Source organism: Bos indicus, chromosome 13 (assembly GCF_029378745.1).
Source record: "Bos indicus isolate NIAB-ARS_2022 breed Sahiwal x Tharparkar chromosome 13, NIAB-ARS_B.indTharparkar_mat_pri_1.0, whole genome shotgun sequence".
NCBI lineage: Eukaryota > Metazoa > Chordata > Mammalia > Artiodactyla > Bovidae > Bos > Bos indicus.
In genome coordinates this window covers 7,373,859-7,395,213 of record NC_091772.1, presented here as the reverse complement: position 1 = coordinate 7,395,213, position 21,355 = coordinate 7,373,859, and the positions used below count along the sequence as shown (strand labels likewise).

Sequence of the window (21,355 nt, the reverse complement as noted above, 5' to 3'; positions counted from 1 at the left end):
GTCTTGGGTCTTAGGTTTGTCTGTGTCTCTACCACTAATTTATGTTCCTTAGGGCATACACTCAACTCTCCCCAGCTTCCAACATATATTATCCTTTGTCCTAATAAATGTATAAAATTTTTAAAAAGAAGGTATGAAATGTTATTTCTAAACATCATTCTTGATGATATCCAAAGCTAAGTATCTCACAAAACAAAATAAGTGACCTAAACTCATATTTGTTTTTATTAAAAATTGTAATGTTTAGTGTCTTCAATAGGAATTGTTAAAATTTAGGGGAAGAAAACTTAAAAAAAAAAAAAAACAACAACTAGTAGCTAATGAAGCAGAGAGTATTTGGATTTGAAAAATAGTTGTGAATGTGGAGTTAAACCTGATTAGGAAACCAGAAGTCAAAATAGGAAGTTAGCCATTGTACAATAAGACATAAGAGCTTCTAAGCAAATGCATGCATTGCCGGAAACAGTACTTGGGTGAAATTATTCTGAGGCAAGACGAAAACCAGATCAAAATTAGACTCACTTCAGTTCAGTTCAGTTGCTCAGTCATGTCCAATTCTTTCTGACCCATGGACAGCAGTACACCAGGCTTCCCTGTCCATCACCAACTCCTGGAGTTGACTCAAACTCATGTGCATTGAGTCGGTGATGCCATCTAACCATCTCATCCTCTGTTGTCCCCATCTCCTCCCACCTTCAATCTTTCCCAGCATCAGGGTCTTTTCAAATAAGTCAGCTCTTCATATCAGGTGGCCAAAGTATTGGAGTTTCAGCTTCAGCATCAGTCTTTCCAACGAACATTCAGGACTGGTTTCCTTTAGGATTGACTGGCTTGAATGCCTTGCAGTTCAAGGGACTTTCAAGAGTCTTCTCCAACACCACAGTTCAAAAGCATCAGTTCTTCAGCACTCAGCTTTCTTTATAGTCCAACTCTCACATCCATACATGACTACTGGAAAAACCATAACTTTGACTAGACGGACCTTTTTTGGCAAAGTAATGTCTCTGCTTCTTAATATGCTCTCTAGGTTGGTCATAACTTTTCTTCCAAAGAGCAAGCATCTTTTAATTTCATGGCTGCTGTCACCATCTGCAGTGATTTTGGAGCCCCCCAAAATAAAGTCTGTCATTGTTCCCATTGTTTCATCTATTTGCCGTGAAGTGATGAGAACGGATGCCATGATCTTAGTTTTCTGAATGTTGAGTTTTAAGCCAACTTTTTCACTCTCGTCTTTCACTTTCATTAAGAGGCTCTTTAATTCTTCTTTGCTTTCTGCCATAACAGTGATGTCATCTGCATATCTGAGGTTATTGGTATTTCTCCCAGCAATCTTGATTCCAGCTTGTGCTTCATCCAGCCTGGCATTTCTCATGATGTACTCTGCATATAGGTTAAATAAACAGGGTGACAATCTACAGCCGTGGTGTACTCCTTCCCCATTTTGGAACCAGTCTGTTGTTCCAGGTCCAGTTCTAACTGTTGCTTCTTGACCTGCATACAGATTTCTCAGGAGACAGGTGGTCTGGTATTCCCATCTCTTTCAGAATTTTCCACAGTTTGTTGTGATCCACACAGTCAATGGCTTTGGCGTAGTCAATGAAGCAGAAGTTGATGTTTTTCTGGAGCTCTCTTGCTTTTTAGATGATCCAGCAGATGTTGGCAATTTGGTCTCTTGTTCCTCTGTCTTTTCTAAATCCAGCTTGAGGATCTGGAAGTTCACGGTTCATGTACTGTTGAAGCCTGGCTTGGAGAATTTTGAGTATTACCTTGCTAGTGTGTGAGATGAGTACAATTGTGCGGTAGTTTGAACATTCTTTGGAATTGCCTTTCTTTGGGATTGGAATGAAAACTGACCTTTTCCAGTCCTGTGGCCACTGCTGAGTTTTCCAGATTTGCTGGCATACTTAGTGCAGCACTTTCACAGCATCATCTTTTAGGATTCAAAATAGCTCAGCCGGAATTCCATCAGCTCCACTATCTTTGTTCGTAGTGATGCTTCCTAAGGCCCACTTGACTTCACATTCCAGGATGTCTGGCTCTAGGTCAGTGACCACACCACGGTGGTTATCTGGGTCGTGAAGATCTGTTTTGTATAGTTCTTCTGTGTATTCTTGCCACCTCTTCTTAATATCTTCTGCTTCTGTTGGGTCCATACCATTTCTGTATGGTATTAGATAAATTATGATTCAATCTGTTGGAGGGCTGTTATAAGAATGCAGGCCTGAAACAGTGATGATCTCATTCATGCTATGCTTTCCACAGGAAACCAAATACTCACCCCCACAAGATCCTTTCGCAGAATTTTCTCTGGACCCATACAGGTGCCAACCCTCACTCTTCTTACTCCTACATTTCCACAGTTGTTTACTCATTTCTCGCTCATCTACACACTTCTGTGCCCACCCTGACCTACCCCCATGATTTTAGTCCCAAGTTTTCAAACTGTCCTCATTGCCTGGTTTTCGCTGATCACTTGTCTCACCTCTGCCAACCTGATTCTTTCTCTGGATTCTCCTGTAACCTGTGTTTTCCTGCTTTCCCACCATTGCAGTTTGATTCCCACGGTTTTACTTCTTACATGGCTGCTTGTCACTTGTCCTGGAATCAGCACATTATCCTTTCCCAGCTCATGACCTCCTGTACTCACCATCTGTCCACTTCAAAGCCCTTCCTGATCGCACTCAGCCCTTAGATCACACCAGAGAGAAAAGGTGAAGACCAAGCATTGAGAAATACACAGTCATTAGTGGATATAAAACCGCAGAGATACTCGAGCATAGGGGTTTGAAAGAAAGAACGATATCCAGGGTAGTGTAAAGTCACAGAAGCCAGTGTACTATGCAGTTTCTAAAAGGAAGTTTGAAAAGAAACCAATTGCTAATATTTTTTTACACCAAATGAATCAGGTGAAGATCATAGTGAGGCATAAAGCACCATTTTAGAGAACCAGGACAGGAGAATCAATAAAATACTTTGTTTAGTTTCATTTGTCAGTGTTGCATGAATAAAGAAACAGATTTTATTTGACTTTAACTCCCCAAGCAGATCCCACCTAAAGAATAGAAGTGTTTTTTGCAGAACTTAAGTCAGTGAAAATCACATTAACTGGTATCCCGATGTTCACTTAAAGGAGGATAAACTATGTTCTGGAAAGAAAGGAGGTGAGCCAAACTGGGGGATTTCATGGTAAAGCGAGGAGTTAATTATATCAAGCCTTTCAAGAGAAAGTAGGTGTGAAAAGAACTGTGATCAAAGCAATATTGGGGGATATTATTTTTTCAAATCCTTTTCTCAATGCTATGAATTTATTATATATATATGACTTATTTTGGCATCATGTATTGGTCTAATGTGGCTTCTGAGAATTGAGAATTCTATCCAAGGAGTCCTACTAGGCTGGAGAAATAAGCTTATTTCAGTTACCAATTGCTGCATAACAAAAAACCCAAACTTAGAGGTATGAAACAATGATTTATTATTTGTTGTAATTCTCTTCGAGGTTGTTTGGTTGGTTTTTCCACTGGTCTCACCTGAGCTCACTCATGCAGCTTCTCTCAGCTGGTGGTCAGTGGGGACAGCTGGGTCTCTCACTCCATATGCTCTTTTACTAGGATATGATAAGCTCAAGGCGTTTTTCCAAGACAGTAAAAGAGACTGAATGGCCCAAGTACTACCCTTGGAAGTTTATGTCATCCACCACATTTCTTTTAGCCAAAACAATGGCAACCCACTCCAGTACTCTTGCCTGGCAAATCCCATGGACGGGGGAGCCTGGTGGGCTGCCGTCTATGGAGTCGACTTAGCAGCAGCAGCAGCAGCAGCATATAGCACAAGGAAGTCTACTCAATACTCTGTAACGGCCTATATAGGAAAAGAATCTAAAAGAGTGGATACATGTATATGGATAACTGGTTCACGTTGCTGTACACCTGAAACTCACACAACAGTGTAAATCAACTATACCCCAATAAAAAGTTTTTAAGAAAATAAATAAATATATTATACCTAGAGCTACAATTCTGGAGCTGAATAAAACGTTAGTCCCCTTCCAAAGCTAACTCCATATCAAAACTTTTTGACGGTATATTCTGCTGTTACATATATTATTTATAAGAGTGATATACTACTGATCTTGTTGCTGTGCTTAGTCGCTCGGTCGTGTCTGACTCTTTGCGACCCCATGGACTGTAACCCATCAGGCTCCTCCATCAATGGGGATTCTCTAGGCAAGAATACTGGAGTGAATTGCTATGCCCTCCTCCAGAGGATCTTCCCAACCCAGGGATCAAACCCAGGTCTCGCACATTGTAGGCAGATTCTTTACCATCTGAGCTACTACGGAAGCCCCATACTACTGATCTAGTATATTATAAAACACACCCCAGAAGTAGAAATTATAAAAGATATTTTTAAAATTACACATAAGTAGAAAGTCTAATATTTTCTTCCTGCATCCAGTAGACTGTGTTTTTCTCAGGGAGTGCTAAAATTTGTGGCAATATCAATATCTATATAAAAAGAAGTATAGAATGAAAGTGCAACAGGTCTCCAACAATCACAGATGTCTTTCAGTTAATATAAATATACTAGAAAACATAGTGTAAGTACTTTTTGCAGCAGAATGGTTTCTCTGGTAGCCAATCAAAACTTTGTTTTATCTACGTGAAAACATAGAAGCCTAATATTTAGAAAAGAAACACATATTTTGAAATGAATTTCAAAAGAGGTTTTTTTTTTATTGTGCATCTTCTGTTGTAAATAATGACCAACTACATTTATCTTCTTTTTGTGTTTTAAGCTATTAGTTTGTTCCTTGAGTTAGACTATTATATCTCCCCCCCATTTCACTAATTCTTTTAACTGCATTTATTTTACCTTTGATAACTGCTTTTAGCCCTGTAATTTTCATGTTAGTTTTTGACCAACTGACAGTTTGATTTTCTGGTCCAATGTATAATATATACTTTATTCCATTTAATATCCGTAATTTTCTTTTCTTACTCTAATATACATGACACTTTGTACTTCTTATTCTGTGTCTGTACATTCTGTACATACTAACTTTAATTTTACTGTCTGTACTTTGAATATAATAATGGGAATCTATCCAATCACATTGATTTTTCTAGTTATTGTTAATGGAATTTTTAGGCTAGTAGACATTGACCAAGACTGTAGTATCAGTCACTGTCCGATTTCTAATACACAAATATAATTAGACTAATTTGATTTGAAGAAAGTGCTTGAGAAAGAAGGCAAATAGGCAAAGCATTAATAAATTTTAATAGTGTATTAAATCTTTAATAATTCTTTATCATAGTCCTTTTAAAATACAAATTTACAAGTACTATTATCTTGAAGGCATCTAAGTCCTTTAAAGAAGTAAGCTTCATATAATAATGTTATTATTTTTATAGATTTTATATATTAGTGTATTAGTCACTCAGTCATATCTATATCCATCTCTTTGTGATCCCATGGACTGTAGCCTGCCAGACTCCTCTGTACACAGAATTCTCCAGGCAAGAATACTGGGGTGGGTTGCCATTTTCTATAGCTAACATTTAAACGTACTGAACATGTATTAAGTACTGTGCCAAATACTTTACCTAGATTATCTCATTTGATTAGCATAACACATTAATGAAATAGATATAAAATTATGACTTGAACACAGACCTGTTTGACTCAAAGTCCGAATGGTGGGTCATGATGCTGTATGTTGCTTCTGATAATGAGTATTCATGACCCCAAAATGATCACTTGGCAAACTTGGGATAAAGAAAGTTTTATTTGTAGTAAACATTTTCATTCTGGGATAATTTATTTTACATTCTGAATCTAAAGAGCAATCCTAATGTATATAATTGTTTGAAATATACATAATCTTTAAAAGTTTTCATATGCTTTATATTAATGCATTTGGCACCATGTACTTACTGGATTTTTATTTAGAATTTGCCAACTGTTTCTCTAATTTGACAGAGGACTAAATACCAAACAACCTGATCAGTTTCTATGAGATCTGGCTTAGGAAGTAAACAGAATTATGAGGTTAAGTGCTAAAGTTCATCAGTGACAGGATAAAATGTATCAAATTAATTTTTTTTAAAAGTCAAAGATAACATTAGAACATCAACAACCCGCTTTAAAGGACAAACTCATATATTGGAAATGTAAAATTTTGACTTCCCTATATTTGTCTTGAGTCAAGTTCTTCAGTCTGTAAAAGGTGAGTGTATCACATACATGCATATTTTACTTCAGGAAATATGTGGGGTGACATTTTGCTGTCCATCAAATAATTTTTCAGTAATTGAAACTGAGTAATACTAATAAAGTAGTTGACATGTCATGATTATCACCCTGTTATGATCAGATTTTCAAATTCTTATTTTTCTAAACACATAAGTTAATAAAATTCAAGTACTATGCAAAAATGAAATATACCAATGACTACATATATAGTCTATTAATATATGGTATATATAGTCTTCTGTTTATAAAAAGAGTCATTAAAAATTTCTTGTGAAAATGTTCTCAAATTTCAAAGCTTGATATAATTATACTATTCTACATTTCTCAGATATTTATATCATTCAACTGTATTAGTTTTTAGTATCTCTCTGCCACATGGATGAGTCTATAAATATTTAAAAGGTTGAATTCTCTTTCCTATGTTTTTTTTTTAATTTTTTTTTCAACTACAATTTTATTTTATTTTTAAACTTTACAAAATTGTTTTAGTTTTGACAAATATCAAAATGAATCCACCACAGGTATAGCATTTATTTACATCAGATCAGATCAGATCAGATCAGTCGCTCAGTCGTGTCCAACTCTTTGCGACCCCATGAATCGCAGCATGCCAGGCCTCCCTGTCCATCACCAACTCCCGGAGTTCACTCAGACTCACGTCCATCGAGTCAGTGATGCCATCCAGCCATCTCATCCTCTGGCGTCCCCTTCTCCTCCTGCCCCCAATTCCTCCCAGCATCAGAGTCTTTTCCAATGAGTCAACTCTTCACATGAGGTAGCCAAAGTACTGGAGTTTCAGCTTTAGCATCATTCCTTCCAAAGAAATCCCAGGGCTGATTTCCTTCAGAATGGACTGGTTGGATCTCCTTGCAGTCCAAGGGACTCTGAAGAGTCTTCTCCAACACCACAGTTCAAAAGCATCAATTCTTCGGTGCTCAGCCTTCTTCAAAGTCCAACTCTCACATCCATACATGACCACAGGAAAAACCATAGCCTTGACTAGACAGACCTTTGTTGGCAAAGTAATGTCTCTGCTTTTGAATATGCTATCTAGGTTGGTCATAACTTTCCTCCCAAAGAGTAAGCGTCTTTTAATTTCATGGCTGCAGTCACCATCTGTAGTGATTTTGGAGCCCAGAAAAATAAAGTCTGACACTGTTTCCACTGTTTCCCCATCTATTTCCCATGAAGTGGTGGGACTGAATGCCATGATCTTCGTTTTCTGAATGTTGAGCTTTAAGCCAACTTTTTCACTCTCCACTTTCACTTTCATCAAGAGGCTTTTGAGTTCCTCTTCACTTTCTGCCATAAGGGTGGTGTCATCTGCATATCTGAGGTTATTGATATTTCTCCCGGCAATCTTGATTCCAGCTTGTGTTTCTTCCAGTCCAGCATTTCTCATGATGTACTCTGCATATAAGTTAAATAAACAGGGTGACAATATACAGCCTTGATGTACTCCTTTTCCTTTTTGGAAGCAGTCTGTTGTTCCATGTCCAGTTCTAACTGTTGCTTCCTGACCTGCATATAGATTTCTCGAGAGTCAGATCAGGTGGTCTGGTATTCCCATCTCTTTCAGAATTTTCCACAGTTTATTGTGATCCACACAGTCAAAGGCTTTGGTATAGTCAATAAAGCAGAAATAGATGTTTTTCTGGAACTCTCTTGCTTTTTCCATGATCCAGCGGATGTTGGCAATTTGGTCTCTGGTTCCTCTGCCTTTTCTAAAACCAGCTTGAACATCAGGAAGTTCACGGTTCACATATTGCTGAAGCCTGGCTTGGAGAATTTTGAGCATTATTTTACTAGCGCGTGAGATGAGTGCAATTGTGCGGTAGTTTGAGCATTCTTTGGCATTGCCTTTCTTTGGGATTGGAATGAAAACTGACCTTTTCCAGTCCTGTGGCCACTGCTGAGTTTTCCGAATTTGCTGGCATATTGAGTGCAGCACTTTCACAGCATCATCTTTCAGGATTTGGAATAGGTCAACTGGAATTCCATCACCTCCACTAGCTTTGTTCATAGTGATGCTTTCTAAGGCCCACTTGACTTCACATTCCAGGATGTCTGGCTCTAGGTCAGTGATCACACCATCGTGATTATCTGGGTCGTGAAGATCTTTTTTGTACAGTTCTTCTGTGTACATTTTAATTAAATTCTAGCTCAGAAAGTTTTCCACTGTTGTAATTAGCTCCATTATTTGTGGAACTCTTTCAGGTTATATCAGTTTCAGGATACTTGATTAAAGTATTTAGATTATATCTGGTGTCAAGTTACATCTTTAAAAATTATCAGTGAAGAAATTACTTTGTATCACATTAATAACTTTAAAGTTTTAAATTATTTTAAACTATTATTCTTTGAATTCTAAGTTATCCCACAAGTTTTTTTTTAACAAGAAACTGTACTTAGTGAAAAAATTTTTTAATTTTAGTATTTTATAAAAATGTTTTGTGTATTTCAGCTATTGAAGCAGAAAAACATAGTAAAAAGCAGAAAGGAAGAAATGTCACCACACAGGTAAAAATTTTGCTATATCATTCTATTTTTCCAACACAAAATTAAGCTATACGCACTATCAACAGTACTTATTTGGTATGCTCAGAGTTTCTTAAACAACTAATTTTTGACTGTTGTTTCTGTTATTTTTTTCCAATCTCAATCCATGTTTTTTGTTCATCCATTCAACAAATAGTTACTCATTCCACTGTGAGAAAAAAAGAATGTCATCAGGCTTGAGCCTTCCTATAAGTCATGGTCTGTCTGAGGTCCTAAAATACCAAGACAAAAGGGCAGAGACCAGGTGGCTTATAGAGCCACAGATGCTTGTTAAATTTGATTAATCTCAGGATGTCTTCTGACATCTTGAAAGAATTCAGCATTTTCAGTCTGTTCTCAGCCCAGCAACCCTTGCTCCTTTCCTTGAAACCCTTTAGTGGCTTCCCATCTCATGCCAAGTAAAACCAATGTCTTGCTTAACAGGCTCTGTGATCTGGTCCTACTGCTTTTTCTCTGATATCACCTCCCTTACACACCATTCTAGACACACTGGGCTCTGTGCTGTTGCTCAGAGACCCCCACACACGTGCCCACCTGTTTTTTCTGCCTGTAATGTCCCTGAGCCCAGATATCCATGTGGCTCCCTTCCCTTGCTCAAAAATCATCATTTAGGAGGGTCTTCCCTTAGGCATTCTGTGAAGTTGCAATCACTCCACCCAAAATTACTAGCCCTATCACAACACTTAATACCTCCCTTCCTTACTGTAACAGAACTACCGTTGTGTAACACTTGCGATGCTTGCAGTCACTCTCCCTTCTCTAGAATATAAACTCCATGACAGCAGGAGTTTTTGTCTCTGTTGTTCATAGCTGCTATCCCAGTAGCTAGAACAGTGCCTGACACTTAGCAGGCACTCATTAAACGTCTATTGATTAATGACTAAATCTAAAATCCAGATTGAACAGGTAAACTTTGAAGAAATGTTTGCATAAGTTAGAAACTCTCTACACTGCAGTATTTCCACCATTACCATAACTACCACATCCCATAATTAGCAGTGGGATTGTTATCTGCATAAATACAAGTGATCTTGGCAAAAAAACTCAGTTTGTCCTTGAGCAGGTGGAGACTGAAGGACATGTGCTTCATCAGGTCATCTTATTTTCCATGATGCCTTTTGATATGCAGTGCCTCCCAGTAGCATGTAAAAGCCTTCTTTGGGTCTGAGGATAACCTTACTGTTTGGAACCAAGGATATTGCTCAGGTTCATAAGTTTCTTCCCTAATGCCAGCATCAATAGATGAGGCCTATATAGTAAACACAGGAAAGGACCCCAGCTTTACCCATGTATCAGTTCAGTTCAGTTCATTTCAGTCACTCAGTCATGTCTGACACTTTGCAACCCCATGAATCACAGCACGCCAGGCCTCCCTATCCATCACCAACTCCCGGAGTTCACTCAGACTCATGTCTATCGAGTCAGTGATGCCATCCAGCCATCTCATCCTCTGTCGTCCCCTTCTCCTCTTGCCCCCAATCCCTCCCAGCATCAGAGTCTTTTCCAATGAGTCAACTCTTTGCATGAGGTGGCCAAAGTACGGGAGTTTCAGCTTTAGCATCATTCCTTCCAAAAAAATCCCAGGGCTGATCTCCTTTAGGATGGACTGGTTGGATCTCCTTGCAGTCCAAGAGACTCTCAAGAGTCTTCTCCAACACCACAGTTCAAAAGCATCAGTTCTTTGGCGCTCAGCTTTCTTCACAGTCCAAGTCTCACATCCATACATGACCACTGGAAAAACCATAGCCTGATTAGATGGACCTTTGTTGGCAAAATAATGTCTCTGCTTTTGAATATGCTATCTAGGTTGGTCATAAATTTCCTTCCAAGGAGTAAGCATCTTTTAATTTCACCAATGTATCTGCTGCTAAGTCACGTCTGTCGTGTCTGACTCTGTGCGACCCCATAGACAGCAGCCCACCAGGCTCCCATCCCTGGGATTCTCCAGGCAAGAATACTGCAGTGGGTTGCCGTTTCCTTCTCCAGTGCATGAAAGTGAAAAGTGAAAGTGAAGTCTCTCAGTCATGTCCAACTCTTTGTGACCCCATGGACTGCAGCCTACCAGGCTCCTCCGTCCATGGGATTTCCCAGGCAAGAGTACTGGAATGGGTTGCCATTGCCTTCTCCAAAGTATAGCCAAGCATAAAAAGAAAAATACGAACTACACTAGAGATCTTAGAATATTGGGGGGAAAAAAGTACTATTTTCATGTCCAAGATGGGAAAATATGCCAGGGTAGCCTGTTTGCAGACTGTCGGTCTCACAATTCCTCTGGAGCTTCTCCTTTTCCTGCCTTCCTGAGTGCCATCCTCATAGAGCACAGACGGTGAAAGTGAAAAGACCAACGACTGTAAATGGCTCTAATGCAAAGTTCCCTTATATCCCTGCTTCACTACAGCCAGGATAAAATAACAGTTTACTCAACTGGCCACATTGTTTCATGACTCCTTTATAATAAATATTATTATTTATAATATTTAGGAGTCAGGATATAATCTGACTGAAGATGCCCTCCTCATGTCTCTACCTTCATTACAGACACAGCAAATTCTAGTTGTCTTTCATAATAATTACTATTTGCACTGTAATTTTTTTAACCCTTACTTAAGTATAGCTAGGGCTTCCTTTGTGGCTCAGCTGGTAAAGAATCCGCCTGCAACGCGGGAGAATTGGGTTTGATTGCTGGATTGGGAAGATCGCCTGGAGAACGGAAAGGCTACCCACTCCAGTATTCTGGCCTGGAGAATTCCAGGGACTGTATAGTCATGGGATCGCAAGAGTTGGATACAACTGAGCAACTTTCACTTTCACTGAACTATGGCTATGTAAGTACAGCTAGCTTCCCTAGGCTTTCTCTTTCTGGCTTTAGAACTCTAAAATCCACAAGCACATCACCTATTCCTCCATTCCCCAACATTTAACTCTAAAAACACACCTACACATTTAAAATGATGTTTAAATACACTTTGTTTTGTGTTGAGGATCTAATATTTTCAGGAGTTCTGTGTATGACTTCCTTCAGTATTAAAGAATGATCATGATCATAGAGGGGGTAGACGCTCAGGTGTCCAGTGTCCTAGAGGGGAGTAACTGAGGCCCTGAAAGGGAGCGATTCAAGTGTATGGATGAGAGACCACTATGACAACCACCACCACCAAGAGTGAAAATGAAAACTCTGAAATCAAGAAATGGGTAGCCCAACTCCCAGCATTGCCATTTCACCAGAGGTCCCAGAGTCTTCAGTTCCTTTCTCTGTTTCACCTAAGCAGACACTTTCTGCTTGTTTTTGAGATTAACACCTTCTTCTAAGAGTTAGATTTTTTTTTACACATCTTGGTACTTTGATTAATGTTTTACAGTTATATAATAGTACTTTATACAACCCCTTCACATATGCTATTCATTCCTCCTAAGATTTCTGTTACAGAAGTTATTTAAATAGTTAATTATTATCCCCGTCTACAGATTAGCATAACCAATCCCATTCAAATATAAAAGATCTTTATAATACAAATTTCACTCATTCAACACCATGCCTGCCAGTTACTGGAACTTGGAATATCCAAAGGTTCTAATTTTTTTTAGCTTTGTGAAGCCTCCATTTGATATTGCTTAAACTTGATTGTGAAGGATAAGAAAGGGTAAGAAAGTATAAAGTATATTTTCAAACTTTTTGCATTTGGTAAGATACAATAAAAGTTTAAAGATTTAATTAAATATGCTGCTACAATTCTCCATCCCCTGACTCTTTTTTTCTAATCACTTGTCTTGGTGTCATACTTCTCCAAATACTGTCTTTACGTTCATTTTAACTGAAATCTGCTTGCCTCCTGACAACATTCCCTGCAGCCCTCTCAGGAATTTTCTCCCATTGGATATAATATCAGTCCTAGCTGGGGTGCTGAGTATTGCTGCCTTCTCACTGAGAGAGTAATAGGAAATAGGGACAGGGAAGTGACTCACAGGCTTCTCTCCAACTCTGCTCCTATTATTCTAGCACCCATGAAGCCTAGCCTCTTAATTCTGTTATTTAGATCTTTCAGCTCCAAGATTTGCACACCTCTCTCTGCCCCCATGGTCATAAGCTCAGCGATGTCTTTTTCAAATCAAGCGTTCAAAATTCTAAGTCTTCAGTGACAACCTGGTACTCTCTAGGTCACTCTGTCAATCCTTCAGCCCCACCAGGACCTCAGATCTATTTGTACCTTTTACTGCTATCATCCCCCTCACATTCTCACTTCTTTTCCTACTTGGCTTTCGACTTGGTGGCTCATCATTAAAGGACCACAGTTTCTTTTCCAAAACCCTTGGGAACAAGTGCGTTTCAGAATTCAAGGTTGGTGTATTTTTTTTTTTCAATTGTTGTAAAATATACATAACATAAAACTTACTCTCATAACCACTTTTATGTCTACAATTCATTAGTGTTAGGTACATTCATTCATATTTTGTACAACCAGTTTCTAGAACTCTTTTCATCTTTGAGAACTGAAGCTTGATATGTATAAGGTAACAACTCTCCACCCCTCCCAGCCCCTGTCAGCCACCACTGTAGTTTCCGCCTCTGTGAATTTGATTACTCTAGATGCCTCGTGTAAGTGTTTAAAATCATAACAGTATTTATCTTTTTGTGACTGGCTTATTTCACTCAGCATGATTTGCCAAAGATTCATCCATGAACAGAAACTCTAGTGAAAGTTACGAGAAAAAAGTGGCTGATGAAAACCAGATGACTAGGGTTACCTTTTGGAGAAGGCAATGGCACCCCACTCCAGTACTCTTGCCTGGAAAATCCATGGACAGAGGAGACTGGTAGGCTGCAGTCCATGGGGTCGCTAAGAGTCAGGAACGACTGAGCAACTTCACTTTCCCTTTTCACTTTCATGCATTGGAGAAGGAAATGGCAACCCACTCCAGTGTTCTTGCCTGGAGAATCCCAGGGACGGGGAAGCCTGGTGGGCTGCCATCTATGGGGTCGCACAGAGTCAGACACGACTGAAGCAACTTAGCAGCAGTAGCAGGGTTACCTTTTGATTGTAATAACCTGTTTATTCCCTGTACCATGAATACCTAATATGGCTATAAGTTTAACTATAATTTTATGCTCCTTGTATATAAAAATACAGAATATAAATACTCTAATATATATGGATTCTTAATATTCTCTTAAATGCTTAAAGCTACCCTTACAATGCATCTAATGATTAGTAGAGTGTTATATTAGCACTATATTACTACTATCACAGAATCTGCGTGCAATGCAGGAGATCTGGGTTCAATCCCTGGGTTGGGAAGATCCCCTGGAGAAGGAAAAGGCTACCCACTCCAGTATTCTGGCCTGGAGAATTCCATGGACTGTGTAGTCCATGGGGTCACGGATACGACTGAGCGACTTTCACTTTCACTGGTGCTATTTTATTTTTCCCTTTTTACTTTCTACTTAACCATTTTCCCACATTTCTCACATATCTTTGGATTGCTATCTACAGTTGTTATTCTGTGACTTTTGAAGGTAGATGTACAAATACACGATAAAATAATTAGCGAGATCCTTACCAAGAGAAAGAAATGTTTTTGCTGATGAATGAGTTATTTCTTCTTTGAAAGGGGTGGCTATTTTAACGAGAGGTGGCTATTGCCATATTTGCTTTAAGAAAATCTTAGGCATGTTAGAAAAAAAGTATTTTAAGATTATTTTATATTCTTAACATAGCCCAGGAAAAATGAAAAATAAAAAGATCATTACCCAAAATATCTTTGCTTCAGTTGAAGCATCTCAAGTAAAATCTTACTTTAAAGGAAAAAAACTATTAAATTGGTGTTATTTTCAAATTTAAAACACCAGTCCTTGTTTCCCAAATATATGCATACCTTTATTTAAGATCCAGATGGCTTGAGCCATCTAACTTAAATTCCTGGTAAAAACTGTAATTCAGACAACATCAACTTCAGTGTATCTTTGCTATATGTGTAAACATTGTCACTGTCTGATAAGTGATCGAAATTTTATACTATCTTATTAGTGTACTTTAATTCCATTTTAATTTGCTGTCTACCTTCTTCACGCCTACCTAGGGCAGGGTAGCAGGGCACTACTACCAAACTTTCACTTGCATCAGAAACACCTGGGGGGCTTGTTAAAACACAGATGGCTGGGCTTCACCCCCAGAATTTTTGATTCTGTAGACTTTTGAGTGAAGATGAGAACAATTGCTTTTTATCTCTTCTGCGGGAAGAGTCACACCAGCTTCTGTAAGGCTACACGCTGGGCCAAGTTCTCCTGGATCAAGACCTGCTGTGGATGCACCGCCAGAGCTTACTCTGCCCTCTCTGGCAGAGCCCTGTAGCCCCCCCACTGCTCCCTGTGGACGAAGGCCGCTAATGAGGAGGTGCTCAGCGAGTCTTGGTTTGCCACACTCTTATTGTCTTCTCCTTTCAATAAGCCCCTACTTTTCATGTGCTTTTTCCAGAGATGTTTTTGAGCAGAATTTAGGACATTACATAGTGCCCAGGAACAGTGACTCTTTCGAAGTATATAAGCCAGGAAGAAAAGAAAAGGGACACAGATAGTTAAGGAAAGCAAGGTACACCCCTGACTTTTGAGCCCTAGGGAAAGTACGTCTGACAGGCAAGAACCCTTCCCTTCCAGTTCTTTTGCTTCTCGGTATCTCCTATTTTCAAGGAACAAGGCTCACTTCCCATTCCATGGCAAACATGACTCTCACTCCCACTTAAACAAAAAAGCCAAAACATTTTTTGTTTTCCATGTATATAGTCACACAATTTGGAGACATGACCACATGTACAGGTATGTGTGTGTGTGTGTGGGGGGGGGGTGACACCAAGTCCCCCCTCCACAATTCCTCCTGGCTCCCTATTCTCCTTCACCCCTGTAACTGGAATCTCCATCTGCTCAGCTGGTTCAGCAAAAAAACAAGAAGTTATCTTCAGCTTTGGCCTGGGGGACAAGCCTATTCAGTTCAGTTCAGTCGCTCAGTTGTGTCTGACTCTGCGACCCCATTAACCACAGTGCCAGGCCTCCCTGTCCATCACCAACTCCTGGAGTTTACCCAAACTCATGTCCATTGTGTCGGTGATGCCATCCAACCATCTCATCCTCTGTTGTCTCCTTCTCCTCCTGCCCTTAATCTTTCCTGGCATCAGGGTCTTTTCAAATGAGTCAGCTCTTCCCATCAGGTGGCCAAAGTACTGGAGTTTCAGCTTCATCATTGGTCTTCCAATGAACACCCAGGACTGATCTCCTTTAAGATGGACTGGTTGGATCTCCTTGCAGTCCAAGGGACTCTCAAGAGTCTTCTCCAACACCACAGTTCAAAAGCATCAATTCTTCAGCGCTCAGCTTTCTTCACAGTCCAACTCTCACATCCATACATGACCACTGGAAAAACCATAGCCTTGACTAGACGGACCTTTGTTGACAAAGTAATGTCTCTGCTTTTCAATATGCTCTTTAGGTTGGTCATAACTTTCCTTCCAAGGAGTAAGCATCTTTTCATTTCATGGTTGCAGTCACCATCTGCAGTGATTTTGGAGCCCAGAAAAATAAAGTCAGCCACTGTTTCCATTGTTTCCCCATCTATTTACCATGAAGTGATGGGACCGGATGCCATAATAGTTTTCTGAATGTTGAGCTTTAAGCCAACTTTTTCACTCTCCTCTTTCACTTTCATCAAGAGCCTCTTTAGTTCCTCTTCACTTTCTGCCATAATGATGGTGTCATCTGCATATCTGAGGTTATTGATATTTCTCCCGGCAATCTTGATTCCAGCTTGTGCTTCATCCAGCCCAGCGTTTCTCATGATGTACTCTGCATATAAGTTAAATAAGCAGGGTGACAATATACAGCCTTGACGTACTCCTTTTCCTTTTTGGAACTAGTCTGTTGTTCCATGTCCAGTTCTAACTGTTGCTTCCTGACCTGCATACAGGTTTCTCAAGAGGCAGATCAGGTGGTCTGGTATTCCCATCTCTTCAGAACTTTCCATACTTTATTGTAATCCACACAGTCAAAGGCTTTGGTATAGTCAATAAAGCAGAAATAGATGTTTTTCTGGAACTCTCTTGCTTTTTCCATGATCCAGCGGATGTTGGCAATTTGATCTCTGGTTCCTCTGCCTTTTCTAAAACCAGCTTGAACATCTGGAAGTTCACGGTTCACATATTGCTGAAGCCTGGCTTGGAGAACCACAGTTCGACACATTTAATTAGTGGTGAACAGAAAATACTATGATTCATTTTGATATTTGGCAAAACTAATACAATTATGTAAAGTTTAAAAATAAAATAAAATTGGAAGAATTAAAAAAAAAGGAAAAAAAAAAGAAAATACTATGAAGGGAATGAAAATAATAGTTTTAAAATCTGTAATACATTTATTTGGGGATGTGAGCAATTTGGATGAACATGTTATCTGTTTATATGGTAACAAGCAATCAAAGTTTCTTGTGTTTAAAATGTAAAGTTGTGTGTTTTTAAAGAATAAAACCAATTAATTATCTTCCAAACAAAACAGAATAAACCCTTAAGTCAAATCACTAGCCTTAGCAGGATACCTTACTCTTTTAAACACGAAGCTATTCAATGTACATCCTGTATCCCAGGACTGTTTTTGCTTATGTGTTTGTTTTTGCTTTCAGGCAAAAAACCATAGGACTGGTCCTTCTTTGGAAATGTCTCTAGGCACAAGAAGCATGAAAGAAAGAGAGTGTAGTTGTTCAGTCATGTCCGACTCTTTGCGACCCATGGACAGGTTCCTCTGTCCATGAAATACTCTAGGCAAGAATATTGGCGTGGACTTCTATACCTTTATCCAGGGGATCTTCCCAACCCAGGGATCGAACCTGGTGTCCTGGGTCTATGTCATTGCAGGCAGATTCTTTACCGTCTGAGCCACAAGGGAACACGCCAGGCACAAGAAGCACGAGCTAGCCACAAATAGATTAGGATTAAATGTAGGATTTAAATGTGAGATAAACTCAACCTTCTTTCCTCCAAACTCACAAATCATTTAGTTTCTCTTGAGAGAAGATGTTCCTACTCTTCCTGTGCTTTAAGAAAGCAAGGGATTTTCCCCAAATAAGGAAACCCACACATCCATTAGGATTCCCTCTACTCAAGACACTCTACTTGAAATGAGAATTACACTAAAGAGTTTACAGTGCATCTGGAAGTAGTTGAGTAGATATAACATGAAATACATGATGTAGAATAATCTCAGCTGTTGCTTATGAAGAAGGGATGCTATCACAAGGTCAGAGGAGAGGGAGATCACTGTGGGTCAGAGAGAAGTGGAATTTGAGTTGGGTCTGGGGACAGGAGTGGTATTTGGGATAACAGGAAAGAGGGAGCAATGAAGACTGTATAAGCAAGGGCTTCTGGAGGGAGGAAAGGACCTGTTCTATTTGGGGAACAGGGAATAGAAGAGTCTGGCTGTTGCAGATGTTCATGCAGGTGTGGGAGTAGTAAGAAATAAGATTACTGTGACATTTTTAGGCCATACTCTGAACAGTCTTAGATCCTGTGCAATGGAGTTTGATTCTACCCTGTTGTCACTGAGGACTGAGGGCTTGTGAGCTGGTCAGTGATGTGTTCAAATGGATCCTTAAGAAAAGCTCATCTGGCCTGAATTTCAGGAGATGGGGGAGTGAAGAGGCAGCAGAGCCAAGTAAGAGATTATCAAAACACTGTGTCACTCTGATCAAGAGCTATATTCAGTCTCTAATGGGCCTTTGGAAGTTTAAAAACATACTTCCACTGGGTTTGCTGTTTAAAAACTAAAAATACACATGAATCGTCTTTCCACAGAAAATCGTGCCAATGATACCTCTGAAACATATCCAGAAACCAGGCACTATCACCACTTCCATCTTCTGACTTGACTGCCACCATCAGCTCTCACCCAGTTTACTTCAGCAGTCTCCTTTTTTCCCACTCTTTCTCCAACGTAGAATATCCTCCACACAGTATCCAGGATGGTCCTTTGGAAATTTAAGTCAGTCAGGATTGCTTTTCCACTCAGAACACTCCCCAGGACCCTGCTTCACACAGAATGTGATGGGCAATCCTGAGGGTGATCTCAGAGCTTCCGCTCTGACTTCTCATTTACCCGCCACCCTATTCTGCTTCAGTGGGCTGTCTTACTGCACCCCTGCTTCCTCCTGCTTCAAGTCCTCTGTCTTTGCTATTCCTTCTTCCAGGACTCTCTTTCCCAAGGTGTTTTTATGACTAACTCCCCGCTGCTGCTGCTGCTGCTGCTAAGTCGCTTCAGTCATGTCTGACTCTGTGTGACCCCATAGATGGTAGCCCATCAGGCTCCCCTGTCCCTGGGATTCTCCAGGCAAGAACACTGGAGTATGTTGCCATTGCCTTCTCACCTAACTCCCTACTTTCCCACAAAGGGGTCTACTCAAAAGCTATCTGAGAATTTGTCCCTTACCATCCATGTCAAAAACACCAACTTCAATCAATTCCATCCCTTTTACTCTTGCTTTTTTAAACCTCCTTTAATCAGTTGACTCCTCTTCCCCACCAGAACCTCAGCTTCATGAGGACAGAGAACACTTTTGTTCATGGCTATCTCCCCAGATCTTAGAACAGGGTCTGAGATAGACAATAAATACTTACTATTGAATTATATAATCTTTTAAGATTTAGAGGAAGGCTCTCGGTCTGCCGGGGCTCCCTGATACTTGCTCCAGCTGGCTGTGGTTCTGCCCACTCCTGCTGGGTGAGAAAGGAGTGAAAATCGGGAAACAGCCTCTGTAGAAGGAGGAGATACCAACAGCAGACAATCAGAGGCATTTGCCAAGCTTCACTGCCTCCTCAACTTAGCTGTTGGCTATTTTTGAGTTGAAAATTAAATTTCTTTTAATAGCAATAGCATGATAATCCCATTGTATCACAGATGCTGTAGGCCCATCAAAATCCATTTTCTCTTCCTCATGACACCCAAATATTCCAGCTCCCTGTGCAGTTAGGTGGGGCCATGTGACAGCTTCAGCCAATGGAAAGTGGCTGAAGACACTGTCTGCCACTTCTAGGTCTGGCCTATAAAAGAAAATTGAACAAAGCAAGTCAAATGTAACAAAGCAAAAGCAAACAACAACAGCAAAAACTTTCTGCATAAGATCTTCTGTGCTCTTCCCTTTCTGTCTGCCAAATCAGGGAAATCTTGGAATCCTCATGTTGAAGCTAGCATAGCCTCTGTCTGCCCAAATCCTGAATGATAGCGTAAAGCAGAGGTGACATTGACTTGAAGACCTGGCTATTGATTCTGAGCCATTGTATACTGTGGGCCCATTTGTTAACATATAATATTTGTCCATTTGTTGTCTATTGGTAAGTTGTATCTGACTTTTTGCAACCCCATGGACTCCTCTGTCCATGGGATTTCCCAGGCAAGATACTGGAATAGGTTGCCATTTCCTTCTCCAGGGATCTCCCCAACCCAGGGAGGACACCCACACTTTAAAACAATTCATTGCTTACGTAAAATTCAGATTTAACTGGGCACCCTGTATTTTTATTTGCCAAATATGGCAAACTTAACGATAAGAATAAAGTCAAGTATCCATACAGAGACTTGTACATGAATGTTTATAGCAGCATTATTCATAATAGTGAAAAGGGGGAAACAGCCCAAATGTCCACCAGTGGACAAATGGGGAAACAAAACGCAGTGTACACATATAAAGAGTCGTGTTTGGCCACGTAAAGGGATGAAGTGACGATACAAGCTACAGCAAGGATTGAACGTGGAAACATTATACTAAGTGAGAGAAGTCAGTCACAAAAATTCACGTACTATATGATTTCATTCACAGGAAAGTCCAGAAGAGGGGATGGTGTAGAGACACAGAACCAGATTAGTGGTTACATGAGGCTGGGAGTAGAGGGGATAGGAGTAGAGGGAGGGTAACAGTTGGAGGATTCATGGTTCCATGGATCCACTTCCCTGGTGGCTCAGACGGTAAAGCATCTGCCTACAGTGCAGGAGACCTGGGTTTGATCCCTGGGTCGAGAAGACCCTTTGGAGAAGGTCTTGGAAATGGCAACCCACTCCAGTACTCTTGCCTGGAAAATCCCATGGAGGAACCTAGTAGATTATAGTCCATGGGATCGCAAAGAGTTGGACGTGACTGAGAGATTTCACTTTCACTTTGAGGCTGGGAGTAGAGGGGATAAGAGTAGAGGGGATAGGAGTAGAGGGAGGGTAAGAGTTGGAGGATTCATGGTTCCTTCTTGAACTGATAAAAAATATTCTAAAGTTGACTATGGTAATGATTGCACATTATCTGTTACTGTTCTAAAGACTGTTGAATCATAATAAATGTATAACTATAGGGACTTCCCTGGAAGCCCAGTGGTTAAAGGCTCTGGGCTTCCAATGCAGAGGACTCACGTTTGATCTCTGATCAGGGAACTTAGATCTCACATGCTGCATGGCATGGCCAAAAAGTAAAAATAAATGTTTTAATAAATAAACAAATGTGCAATTATACATTTATATTATAGTATA

At 39.9% G+C, this 21,355-nt stretch overlaps 1 protein-coding gene across 1 annotated transcript in view; it reads left to right on the top strand.

The window, feature by feature from the left end:
* SEL1L2 (SEL1L2 adaptor subunit of SYVN1 ubiquitin ligase) overlaps positions 1 to 21,355 on the top strand; it is a 116,493-nt gene that overhangs the window by 19,001 nt on the left and 76,137 nt on the right. The window contains exon 2 of the mRNA XM_070800709.1: positions 8,723 to 8,778. Coding sequence (XP_070656810.1) covers positions 8,723 to 8,778 — 56 coding nt within the window. The remainder of the gene's footprint in view (positions 1 to 8,722; positions 8,779 to 21,355) is intronic.